At 37.5% G+C, this 13,503-nt stretch overlaps 1 protein-coding gene across 1 annotated transcript in view; it reads left to right on the forward strand.

Annotated features, from left to right (window-relative positions):
• dsg2l (desmoglein 2 like) overlaps positions 1–9,851 on the forward strand; it is a 57,048-nt gene extending 47,197 nt beyond the window's left edge. The window contains exons 12-14 of the mRNA XM_067362538.1: positions 160–287; positions 2,806–3,102; positions 6,945–9,851. Of these exons, the coding sequence (XP_067218639.1) occupies positions 160–287; positions 2,806–3,102; positions 6,945–7,763 (1,244 nt within the window). The 3' untranslated portion in view covers positions 7,764–9,851. The remainder of the gene's footprint in view (positions 1–159; positions 288–2,805; positions 3,103–6,944) is intronic.
• The last annotated feature ends 3,652 nt before the right edge of the window (positions 9,852–13,503 follow it).

Genomic DNA, 13,503 nt, shown 5'->3' on the forward strand with positions numbered 1-13,503 from the left:
TTAAGCTCTTTAGCAATAAGCACTTCAAATAACAACTAATACATATGAGTAAATATAAGTGTTACATATAAGAATTATGTACGGTTGTTGATATGTTTAAAGATGATTACAGCTGATGTGCTGAATGAACACTGATAACTGAGTTGTCTGTGTTTGCAGTGGTACCTCTTCTGCTGCTGTTCTGTCTTTGTGGTGGTGCAGGAGTTGCAGCAGGTTTCAAGACCATCCCATTTGATACTAAAGAGTTTCTTATAACATATAACACTGAAGGACAGGGAGAGGACAAGGTATGTAACACTACAGTACAAGGCAGAATTTTACTGTTACACATGCCCTAACCAGTCATGGTGCAATAGAGACCACGATAAAAGGCATTTCTGTCATGTTAATGAGAGTTTTTGTCTCAACCAGCCGTGACGGTAACAAGTATTCATAGACGTCTATAGGTGGGTCAGTGGTACGGGTGGGACATGTCCCCACCACTTTTTGCCGGGGTCGATATTGTCCCAACCACTTTTTGAAACATCTCGTGGCACGGATGTACCTAATACAAACAAACCATCTCCAGTTAACCAGCGGAGTTTTAATTTAGTTTGCTTGTTAAATAAGAAGCGATCTGATGCTGGAATGTGTTGTTTTTTAAATCATGCTGAGTGTTCGTTGCCGCTGTTATCAATGGCAGAAGGCAACTGTGTTTTCTTGTGGCTCGTGCATAATCTTTACACAGACGATCACTTCAATCTATCCCTTAATGCCATTGCAGAGATTCTTTATTCATTCCAGTGAAATCACTAAACAAAATGCACACAAACGTGTCCCTGCTCTTGATATACAATCGCTGATGAACATCTTTGGTTTTAATGAGAGGGAATAAAAAACCTAATTACACGAAGGAGGATTAGAACTCACTAACTTTCTGGCACGCTAAATGAAAGTTCTACCACCAGAAAATTAAGGTACACAAATATTCATTGCGAATCTATGTATTTATTTACTGACGTGAAGAATCTCGGGACTCGGGACACCTCTAATCATGTCCCACCCGCTTTTTAAAACAAAGTCATGCCACTGTGTATATTTATCACCAAACACAAAAACACAGACTGATTGTGGCAATTCAGAATCAGATATTATATGACTTCACATCTTCTGGTGGCCTTGGGTTCTTTTTCACTTCTTTTAGGATTGCCCGTTGTGTTCTTAGAGTGATATCTGCAGGATGTCCTTTCCTAGGGAGAGTAGCAACAGTCCAGAATTTTCTGTATTTGAAGGTTATCTTATCATATCTTATAATTGATCAATAAATATCTAGGTCTTTAGCAATGCTTTTGTGGCCTTTTACAGCTTTGTGGGCGCCTGTGCAACCCACACTTTCAATCTCATCTCTTGAATGAAACATCAATCCCAACCTTCAGGTTTACTTAACTGTGATTGTGGAGGGCAACACTAATCAATCACCAGTCATAACCAATCAGACAATAAAAATGGCTTCCAAGAACAAAATTTTAGTAGGTAAAGTACCTAGTAACTTGAATTTTGAATGGCTTTAATTATGAAATTTGGTGGATATGTACAGCCCATGCATATCAAGCTGTCTACCAAATTTTGTGATAATCTGACAAAGTTAGCACTATAAAAAGCTAATTCACAGTTTTGCTCTCTTTCCTACGAGTACTTAGGTGCCCCCAAATCAAATGGTCATTTCCATTACATTTTCAGACATTTTGAATTTGCAACAATTATAAAAGGAATTTGGATTCATTTAACTGTTTAGCAGATTTTAGATGTGGTCCATATGACTTATTAGCCTGTATCTTATCAGAAAAATATTAAAAAATCTACCCAAACATTCTGAGGACACATGCGAAAAATCAGCAAATTCCAATGCAATTAAAATTTCTAAACTTTTGAACTGTTTGTTTATATACTGTATATCACAAATATAACTATATCAACAACAAAATCAGCAGCATTTGTGTTTTCAGTTTTGCTTGGACCACAATAATTTCCATTGGGGATTTTTTTTTTTTATTATAATAATTATTATACTGCATTGACATTTCCTGTGTTTTGTGTTAGATGAGTAAAGAGTGCTGCTGCAGAAATGTTTGCTCTTCGCTGTCAATTACACAAATTGAAAAACCTAATAATTACATGTGCCTATTATTATTATTATTTTTTTTTTCTTCCCGAGTAGCACTAGCCATGACAAAATTATGCAATTGATTGTATTTTTCGGCTGCAGTCTCTTCATCTTTTACAACCCAATTGTCTGCAAGCATAATTAACCAAATGAAAGGTCTATTTTCAGAGAATTTGTTTAACAAAATAGTTTATTTTGGTGATCTAAATCTACAGGTGCTCAACAATCATAATGTTGCTAGGGTTACCTTCACAGATAATCTGTAGCTGTGCACATTTTGTCCCATTTGTGGTTGATTCATGTGAGGAATATTCTACTTGTGTGGCCACATGGCGTTCTGGAAGAAAAAAAAAAAAACTTCAGATATCCTAGATTAAATTTAGAGCAAACGTTTGGTGGTATGTTTTAGGTTTCGATGGTCTGAAGTTTTGACGTTTGCTTTAGATGGTTTCACTTTCATTTTAATCATGCACATCGCTTAGATCTTCAAGGGTCAAGATATTATTCTTATCAAGTTACAGTAATTTGTTAATATCATTTACTTGCCGAAGATGATTTTTGGTCACATTTGGCATTAAGCAAGTGTTAATTTAAGACCCTGCATGGTGCTTATATGTGAATAATGCACCAGGCACTGTTAACAGGTGTACTCTGCCCCACAGGGAATGGCTCTCTTACAGGTGTCAAAAGAGCATTATGAGAGCAAGATCAGTTATCTGGACGCTTTAAGAGAGGCTCAGAGGAGGAGTGATGCAGTAAAAGTTGTTGCAGAGAGAGCAAAAGGCTCACATTGGTCCTCTTTCTACCAATATGATCAACATGATGATGCATATCATCACCACAAGAGTCAGACTGATGGGATGTACATGCATGCAAAAAGAAAAGAGGAACATAGCAGATTTGACACCTATGATGGCCTTGCACTGTCTGATGCTTTCTTAGGCAACTACTATTCTCAAGTAAGTATCAATTTTACACAGCTTAAGAACGTAAATATCAATGCCGCATTGAGTTCAAAGGAGTCATGACATGAGAAATCAAACTTTCCTTCGTGTTTTGACATATAACATAAATGAAGATGTGCTCCATACATCCATGCATTTAGCTTTTTAGTCCAGGTGATATGTGCAAAACTTGAGGTAAAATGTTCACTTTTTCATAAAAGAATGAAATTTTGTACACTTGTACAGTCTGGGAGAAATGGAGCCATCACAAAAACACCTCTTGGTCGCCATGATGATCATTTTACTTTCTGCCATAACCAAATTATGTATTTGTATCATGTCTTCTGAATCAAACATGATGACACAGAAAAGGTGATGCCTACCCCTATGTTTTGATGGTCAATGATTACAATGATACCAAATGAAATATCATAAACTGTTCAGGTGAATAGTTAATGGTGAATTCAGTGACGTGAGAAATAAATCACAGTATCCCACTATCTAGGCTAGACTTTATAATATCATGTCGGTTGCATGCATGTTGGTAGAGTTTCAAAAGATTTTTTGTTGTTCATTAACCCGGACAATACAGTGATTGTAAAGAGTATAATATTCAATATGGCCTTAGCAACAAAGCTTAAAAATAATGTCAAACGCAAAGATTTACTTCAAAAAATCTATTTCAGAAACACGTTTGTTTGATGTTGTTGAACCTGTTCTTTAGTCTTCTTCACAGTCTCCTCCACATTGACACAGAGCTGCTCACTTTAAGGAAGCGTTTTACTTTTGTAGTGCCGACTGGCAGCCTTTTCTTGCAGCCACAGCTTAAGAGTTCAAGTCTGGCTTGGCTGTGGAAGAGTTGACCACAGTGGTCTCCAAATGCTTGGGTTCAACCAACCCCAGTCTGTTGCCACCAGTACATCCTTAGTTTGGCCTCTGTTCTCATGTCATCTGCATTCCAGGTATCCCATGCTATCTTCTTGCCCCTGGTTACAAATGCAGATACTGTGTCATAGCCAGTGAAGGCATAGAACACCGGAAGGGCCTTGGATTTGTAACCTACAATCAGTACACTGAATCAACTATCTGCTAATCTGCTTGTCACCATTGACAACTGATGTACCATGAGACAGCAATTAAGGGTTACACTTTATTTTAGGGTGTCTTTGTTACACTGCAATTTTACATTTAAGTACTGAGTATATTAAGTATCAAGAATTGTATGTACTTACTATAGGGATATAGGATTAGGGTTTGGTTTGGTTTAGGGTTAGTTGCATGTTATTATGCATAATTTATAGTTATTACTGGAATAACTACATGTAACATATGTAACAATGACACTGTAAAATAAAGTGTTACCCATGAAAGATCCCAGTTTCTGTTATGGCACACTGGCCTGCAAGAATCAAATCAGATTGCCTCTTGCATACATGAAGAGGCAAATACAAGAATGCTACTCCATGTGGCAGATTCTGCAAGAAAAGGATTTAAAAAGATCACCCTGTGCACTGTTGACACAGATGTCATGGTGCTAGCCATTACACATGTTCCTCTGTTGTGACGCTGCATCTACATTTGCAACCATGGGCAAGAAGACAGCAGGGGATACCTGGACTGCAGAAACCCTTCAATGCCCTGTCAAAGGCTCCAAAAAACATTCCAGAGGAGGTGATTTCCATTATGAACCACTTCACAATTCCTCCTCTATGACCACACCAGCAGCCAACTCAACATCGATCAAGCTTGTCTTGCATTTTTCACAAAGAAAGGAAGAGGAATGGAACAAATCCCCTCATCTAAGGATGCACTGGTGCAGCACCTCACAAGAGCAGTGTACCAAGGAGGACACTGCTGGGGTTAAGCACTTGAGGTGGCACCAAATATGCCATTTCAGTCTGGGGTTTGATGGACCCAAGCAATTGGAGACCATTGTGGTCAACACTTTCAAAGGCAAGCTAGTCCACTTCTAAGTTGTGGCTGCATTCCTTAAAGTGCACAACTCTGTGTCAGTGTAGAGGATATTGTGATGGAGACATTAGATGTGTTTCCACCATCACTTCTGGGGCTTGATGTTTTATATAGTATCAGTGTAATCCTTGATCATCAAAACATAGGGGCAGACATCACCTTTTCTGTGTCATCATGTTTGATTCAGAAGATATGAGACAAAACATAATTTGGTTATGGCGGAAAGTAAAATGGCTGCCATGGTGACCACAGGGCATTTTTGTGATGGCTCCATTTCTGAAAATGTTCAGGGCCCCAAACTGTACAAGTGTACCAAATTTCATGCTTTTATGAAAAAGTGGAAAACAAACAAACAAAAAAAAACCCCACCTGGACTGTTTGCTGTTCCACAGACGTGGAGTCTTTCTCAACCAGTTTTTATTGTTTTTGTTTGTTTGTTTTTTGCACAGTTTCAGATACAGTACAATCCAATTGTGATATTGTTTAATCACAATGTATGGGATTGTGACATTTGACATGCAATGCAAATTTGTTTGAAACCACTTTTAGTCTAGAAAATTATAAACTAAAATTAAACATTTCATGAAAATATAAACTAAAATAAAAAAAAATCATGAAAAATTACAACATGAGCAATTAAATGAAAGCAACACCACTGAGAAAGTATTAAAATATAATATTTTACGGATTAAGATATAATAATAATAATAATAATAATATAATAATAATAATAATAATAACAGATTGAAGCGAGGGCCCCTAGCACCAGAACACAAGACTTTTTGGGCCCGGTTTCTCAGACTGGGCTTAGACAGGATTAGGCCTTAGTTCAATTATGGCATTTAAGTAGCTTTTATAAATGTACCCTAGACAAAAACATTACTGGTGTGCATCTTGAGACAAAACAATAATTGCTTTCAGTTAAAACTCAAACATGCATTTTAGTCAAGGACTAGTTTAAGCCTTGTCCGTGAAAACAGGGGTAAGTGTAACAGGTATAAACTTTAACTTGAAAAAAATAAAAAATAATAAAATAAAATGAGAATTTTTAAAGTGTTAGTTCACCCAAAAATGAAAACTCTGTCATTAATTACTCACCTGTAAGAGCTTCGTTCATCTTCGGAACATAAAATAAGCTATTTTTGATGAAATAAAAGAGGTATATGACTCATCCATATACAGCAATATAATCACCACTTTCAAGGACCAGGAAGGTATTCAAGTCATCATTAAAACAGCTGACGTGACTGCAGTGGTTCAACTGAAAAAGTTCAGAATACTTTTTGTGCACAAATTCTCATACGTACGGCCAGAGCTTCCAGGTTCTACATCAAAATGCAGACTCATTATTGGCCGACTCCTGCGTCAGCATCACACGCATGCATCTTTCTTCTCACGAATGCAGCTTTGGCTAATACTAAGCCGGCATTCGTATGTAAACATGGAAGCCTTCACTGTGCTCTCTGAGGCAACTGCATAAGGATAATGACAGGGAAGAGATTGTTGAATAAATTCGTTATTTTTGCTTTGTTTTTGAGCACAAAAAGTATTCTCGTCGCTTCATAAAATTAAGGTTGAACCACTGCAGTCACATCAACTGTTTTAACAATGTCTTTAGTACCTTTGTGGACCTTGAAAATGGTGATTTATATTGCGGTCTATAGACAAGTCATATACCTCTCGGATTTCATAAAAAAATATCTCAATTTGTGTTCTGAAGATGAACGAAGATCTTACAGGTGTGGAACAGCATGAGAGGGAGTAATTAATGAAAGAAATTTCATTTTTGCATTTTTTTAATATAGTATGTACGGCCAGTACTATATATTTTGGCATTGTTGTATATGAACGGATCAGTAAATGCAACATTATTTCTCTTATTACAGAAAACAGGTTATGTGGCTAGGAAGCAAGATATGGGAGACTGTCTGAAGGTCTATGACTATGAGGGTCAGGAATCTTGCATGGGCTCATTTGAGGACATCTGCAGTCTCATGCATGAAGATGATAATCTTGCTTTCCTTGATGACCTTGGCCTGAGGTTCAAGACCCTAGCTGAGATCTGTAGTGGTTCTACAATAGAACTTGAAATGAGCACAACCACAGCTGTGACCTCCAAACCGGTTCTGTCTACCACACACAAACATGTTGATGTACATGGGTCAGTTGGTCTACAAAATTCTCAGGAGAAAGGAATATCTTCCACCATTATTCATGCTGCAGGAGGACAGCAGGCAAGCAGCACGTCCTCTACAGGAATGTATGTCCATGAGAAGGTGATGGTTCCTAACTCAACTCTGTTAGTACAGCAGCCTGCATTGTACTATGCCCCTGCCGCCCCCATTTATGTGGTGGAAACCCATCCTACTCTGGTGATGAAGCCCAGTCCAGTCCTAGGCATTCAAGAGAACCTAATGGTAGAGGAGCAGAAGAGCTCTGATGCTACCCTGCGTGGAACTGCCAAACGTGAAATGCAGCACTACCAGAGTGTAGTCCTTGTTGAGAAGCAGCCAACTAAAGGGTCTGTGCAGGCTCAAGGTAGTGTCTCTGGAGCCGTTCAAATTGTTAACACTGAAGTAGTGCAGTCCACAGAGTCTCATGGGGTTAGACGGGAAATTCATCCTGCCAGAACGGTGATGGCAGGAGGGGCCAGAGAGAGGGAAGTTTGTGATTTATTGGATATGAGGGTTCCTCAGAGTCTGTAAGCACTCTTTAGAAGCCACAATCTACAATATCTAGGATTGATCATTCCATCCCATACCTGCAAGTCCACCTCCACTCGCTGTACAACGTACAATGATTTATTTGTTTATATAATAAGAAATTGACCTTCCAGTCAGCACTATTAAGCCTTTGCAGTTGTATCTCTCCTGTGGCTACACGAAGCTTCGAGACTGTCCTCCAAAAAAAAAGACCCTATAGGTCGTTTTTCAAGCACCTTATTACGACCTATATTTACGTTTTAAAGTCATGCGCCCTCTAGCAGGCGTAAAAATAAAGACCGTGTCGTGTTACGTCTGTTGTCATGAAATGACGTATGAATGTCCTTACCAATCAAAATGCGTATTCATTTAAATGCAATGTGTGGAGTTTTTACATTTCTCCTATTTTCATTTAACAAAACTTTTTTTTTTATTATTAACAACTACACCCACCCCATCCCTAAACCTACCCTTAGTGCATACACTTTATGAGCACATGCGTTCCCTGGGATCGAACCCACGATCACGATTGCATAGTTATTGCAATGTTCTGCCAATTGAGCTACGCGAAACTCGAAATATGACGCAGATAAAAGTGAACAATGCATTAAAATTAAAGTGTCCTGTTGTCGATAGGGGTGCCACTTTAGTAAACATTCCTAGGGTCATTTTTCAGGGAAGTGACAAACGACCTATATGGTCGTATTGGTTGGAGAACATGTTGGAAGCTTCCCTTTCAAGACTCAAGATTCTGGACTCCTTCTGGATCAGCATCTTCCTGCAGGCCCTCTGTGGTCAGTGAGCGAATGATGCATGATTTCACCTGTGCAACCAGAAGCAGTCACTTACTGTACTAGAACCTTTACACTCTCTACCACTGTGGAATGATTTTTTCACCCAGCAACAGACCTTCTGAGACCATTACACAACTCTTCTATGAGCACTAAATTCAGAACTATAAATAAATGCTTCTTATTAGCAGTAAAACAAACTATATATATATATATATATATATATATATATATATACAGCTATGGAAAAAAATAAGAGACCACTTAACATTGATTTCTGAACTTGGAGTGGTCTCTTAATTTTTTCCATAGTTTCCATGTTTTTTTTTTCTTCTGTTTTGCATTTACAATTCATCACTGTGTTTTTCTGGTGTACACATTTTACAACTGCTAATATACATTTTTTTGTAAAGTTTGTTTTCAGTTGCTTGGGTTTTTGCTTATCCTTTGGATAAAAGCATCTGTTATATGAATAAATGTAAATACTTGATTGTCTACCACCAACTAAATGCTGAAATGATCATCCTTTGATGAATTCATGCACAAATGACATCGGAATATTTGTGAGGATTTTGTTTGTGGTTCTATTGAGTTATTCTGAATTTTATATGGATCAAAACCATCCAGATTTTTTTTAATAGAAAAAAATCTGGAATCATGTTGATGAGAAATATTTTATAATATATTTTATAAATTTTATTTTATGGGATTGCATTAAGTTGGCTTTAACTTTCCACAAGTTTCTGCAAATTTAACGTCTGTCAGCATCTTATTGAACTACAGCTGTTGATGAGCTATAGTCTAATACTGTATACTTTAGTTCACATTTAAACTCCATTTAACAATGGCATGCATAAATGTGAATTAAAGTAATTTGTCCAGAAAGAAAAAAAAAACAGAACATGTAAATATTTATATAAATAACTGTAAAGTGATACACTGTAAAATTATGAATTACACTGTAGTTTTATTCCACCCAAACATTAACGTAGTACATCTATTTGAAGCATGTAATGCTGTAAGTATTAAAAAAAAGTATAAAAAGTATAACTATAAAAAGTTCAGTCTCATTAAGCCAGCTAACAGCCAGCTTAGGACCAGAAAAGGGAAAAAATCAGTATGATCTTATTTGTGCTTTTATTTTATTCAAAAGGTATATTGCTTACTATGGATGCACTTGTGTGTTAAATAATCTTTAAGGAATATTTTCTTTTTTTCTTTTTTTTTTTTTTGTATTAGATTGGTATTGTCATTAAGATTTGATGCTGCCACTGCAAATAATAATAATAATAAATAAATAACATGCAAGTCATATAAGTGTCTTGTCATTTGTCTTAATTTAAAGGTGCCCTAGAATCAAAAATTGAATTTACCTTGGCATAGTTGAATAACAAGAGTTCAGTACATGGAAATGACATACAGTGAGTCTCAAACACCATTGTTTCCTCCTTGTGTAAATCTCATTTGTTTAAAAGACCTCCGAAGAACAGGCGAATCTCATTGTCACAAATCCTGTCAGTTCCTGGACTGCATTTCCCATAATCCTCCCGGCCAGTCACATGCACACACTCCACTCCAATCAGCATCTGCCACATACACCTGAAGCACATTACCAGGACTATAAAGGACCTTCACACACACCACCTCACCGCGAAGTCTTGTTAACTATCCCGTTGCAATTCTGAGCGTTTATATTCTGTCTGTCTGTCGTTACCGTTTTGCCTGTTTCCTGTTTATTGACCCGTTGCTGCCTGTCCTGACCTCTGCCTTGTCTAACGTTCTGTGAGTGATATCCCCCTGTCCTGACTACTACCTGTTCCCTGATTACGACTCTGCCTGTTCCTTGCTGTTCCTGTCTGATCCCGATTGACCCTGCCTGTACGACTACGATATTCTTAATAAAGCGTGCAAATGGATCTCTGCCTCAGTCCTGCTGCGTTACACTCATAACACTGACTGTTACGAAACAGTCGGGATCATTAATATGTATGACCCCAATATTTGCATATGCCAGCCCATGTTCAAGGCATTAGACAAGGGCAGTCAGTATTAACATCTGGATCTGTGCACAGCTGAATCATCAGACTAGGTAAGCAAGCAGGAACAATAGTGAAAAATGGCAGATGGAGCGATAATAACTGACATGATCCATGATTAAATGATATTTTTAGTGATATTTGTAAATTGTCTTTATAAATGTTTCGTTAGCATGTTGCTAATGTACTGTTAAATGTGGTTAAAGTTACCATCGTTTCTTACTGTATTCATGGAGACAAGAAAATAGGAAAAAGATCTATATCCTTTTGTAATTTTACACATAAGTAATGATGGGTTAAAGTCCATTTAAAACTTCATATGTAATTAGTGGAACTGGTACCACTTTATATTAAGTGGCCTTAACTACTACAGTATGTATACTTACATTTAAATTAATCATTTGATACAATGCCCTTATTGTGTACAAACATGTTGTACCTACATTTTAAGAAATACCTGCATGTAATTACATCTGTAATTTATAATTACACTGTTAATTATATAATTACACTTATAATTAAACCTACTCATACATCAACCCTGTCCATAACCTTACTAGTATCACACCTCAATAGCAACAGAAGTGTTTTGCAATACAATATGAACACAATAAGTACATTGTACTTATCTTTTGATGTAAGTAGTAGTTAAGGCCACCTAATATAAAGTTGTGACCGTGGAACTTGAAACATTTATAGTGTACTTGACAGGCCAATGAAGTGATGCTAAAACTGGGCTGATTTAATATGATTCTAGTAAGCACTCTAGCCAATGCATTTTGAACCAGCAAAGGTGCAAGATGTTGTGAGGAAAATGGCAGATTTCTGGACATATCAGAAAGAAGTGGAGTGAGTGGAAAAAAGCTAAAAATAATAATAATAATAATAAATGCTTATGAAAGTCAAAGCTGAGTTCTGAAAGAGAAAGATCATGTAGTCATCACTCCCCCAACACCATTATCTAACTAAGCCCAACATGCTCAATCTTTCTACTTGTTGTTGCTGGACAAACACTACTGGTCTAGAGCAACACAAAACTTTCCCATTATTCTCCTCAGCGCAAAGGCCAGCTCGCACATCTCATCTTGCATCCCCTCTACAGGTGAGTTCAATCATCTCTGCATTCAGTCAAAGGGAGGAGAATGCACTGGAGAAAGGCTCAGGTGGGCTGGGCCACACCTCAAACAAAAACAAAGAACTCCCCAGCATTCATTACTCTATCCTCTCCCCTTGAATAGACAAGACGCATCCTTGAGTCACATAAAATTATAATCCTTGGAGTAAACTGGTGGCCTCTGGGAACAAGCAGGATGGATCACTTGTGGACATGGCTCTGGAACATTGGTTATCATGAACAATCTTGGTGTGGAGGTCGGAAAAAAAATGGTAAGCCCCAATGAGGAGGTTGTGAACTTGACGGCAGAAAGTATTTGTCTAATTTGCTTTTATGACAAAGCTCCTGTTTCTCAGCCAGCCAGTCGATGTTAATCTTGGCAACAACCTCCACAAGCTCCTCAAATCTTGATACTAACAATATCCAGCTCCTCAGAGCTGATTAATTGCTGTACCAGTGCTTCACTCGGGGCGAAAGTAACCGCAGAGAGTGCTTCCAAACCCTGAGATGAAACACTGGACCTGGCAGGTGAAGGCAGAGAAAGGCCCATCTCTAACCCCTCTGTCAGATCCATCTGCGAAGTCTACAACCTAAGCCGCCGCTCTGCCTCAGCAGAAGTGGGACCTGAGACGCCCTACAGTAACTACAAACCAAAAATACAGTGGGTGGTACATCTCCCTAACATGGTGTTTTTCTGATGAAAACATTCCAGGATTTTTCTCCATATAGTGGACTTCAATGGATCCCAAACGGTTGAAGGTCAAAATTACATTTTACAGCGATCCCAGGCGAGAAATAAGGGTCTTATCTAGAGAAATCATCGCTCATTTTTTAAAAATAAAAATTTTATACATTTTAACCATAAATGCTCATCTTGAACTAGCTCTCTTCTTCTTCTCTATTTGAATTCCAGCAGTGTAGACAATGCTAAGTGTATTACTGCCCTCCACGGGTCAAAGTTTGACCTAAATTGTCATATACAACATGCTGATGCAAGTATATAACAGTTAGTTCAAACTTTGACCTTTGAAGGGCAGAAATACACTTACTTAATTCAAATAGAGAGGAAGAAGAAGAGAGCTAGTTCAAGATGAGCATTTATGGTTAAAACATATTAATTTTATATTTTAGAAAATGAACGATAAGATAAGACCATGTAGAACGCTTTGAAGCTGCACTGAAAGTGACATTTGGACATTCGTCCGTTTGGGGGCTTTTTAAATCCACTATATGGAGAAAAATCCTGGAATGTTTTCATCAAAATCATTAATTTCTTTTCGACGGAAGAAAGAAGGACATGGACATTTTGGATGACATGGGGGTGAGTAAATTATCAGGAAATTTTAATTTGAAAGTGAATTTGAAACTTTAATTCATGACTCTTCATTTTTGGGATGAAGGAACCAAAATAGGGTCGGCAAAAAAAAAGATAAAACAAAACAAACACAACAAAACCACAGAGTGCACAATCACAGCTCAAGAGCAGAAAAAGCACAAAGGAGAAAAAAAGAACTACAAAGAACACTAAACAACACATCCAAAAAGCACTCTCATCATTTTCTCTCATCTAAGAATGATTTTATAATGGACATCAGTTGCTCTACCTAGCAAGCAGGGAAGAGAAATGAAAAACAATAGCACTATCACAATCAATTTCCTGAAAAAGACCATATCCATCTCTCCAACCTAATAAGTCAAAAATCAGCTTGTTCAATCCAAAAATAAAAGAGTTCACAGACCTAATATGGACGATGTCTGATGTTGTGCTACAAGATTTAACATTGTTGTTATCATTGTGTTAG

Source organism: Chanodichthys erythropterus, chromosome 16 (genome assembly GCF_024489055.1).
Source record: "Chanodichthys erythropterus isolate Z2021 chromosome 16, ASM2448905v1, whole genome shotgun sequence".
NCBI lineage: Eukaryota > Metazoa > Chordata > Actinopteri > Cypriniformes > Xenocyprididae > Chanodichthys > Chanodichthys erythropterus.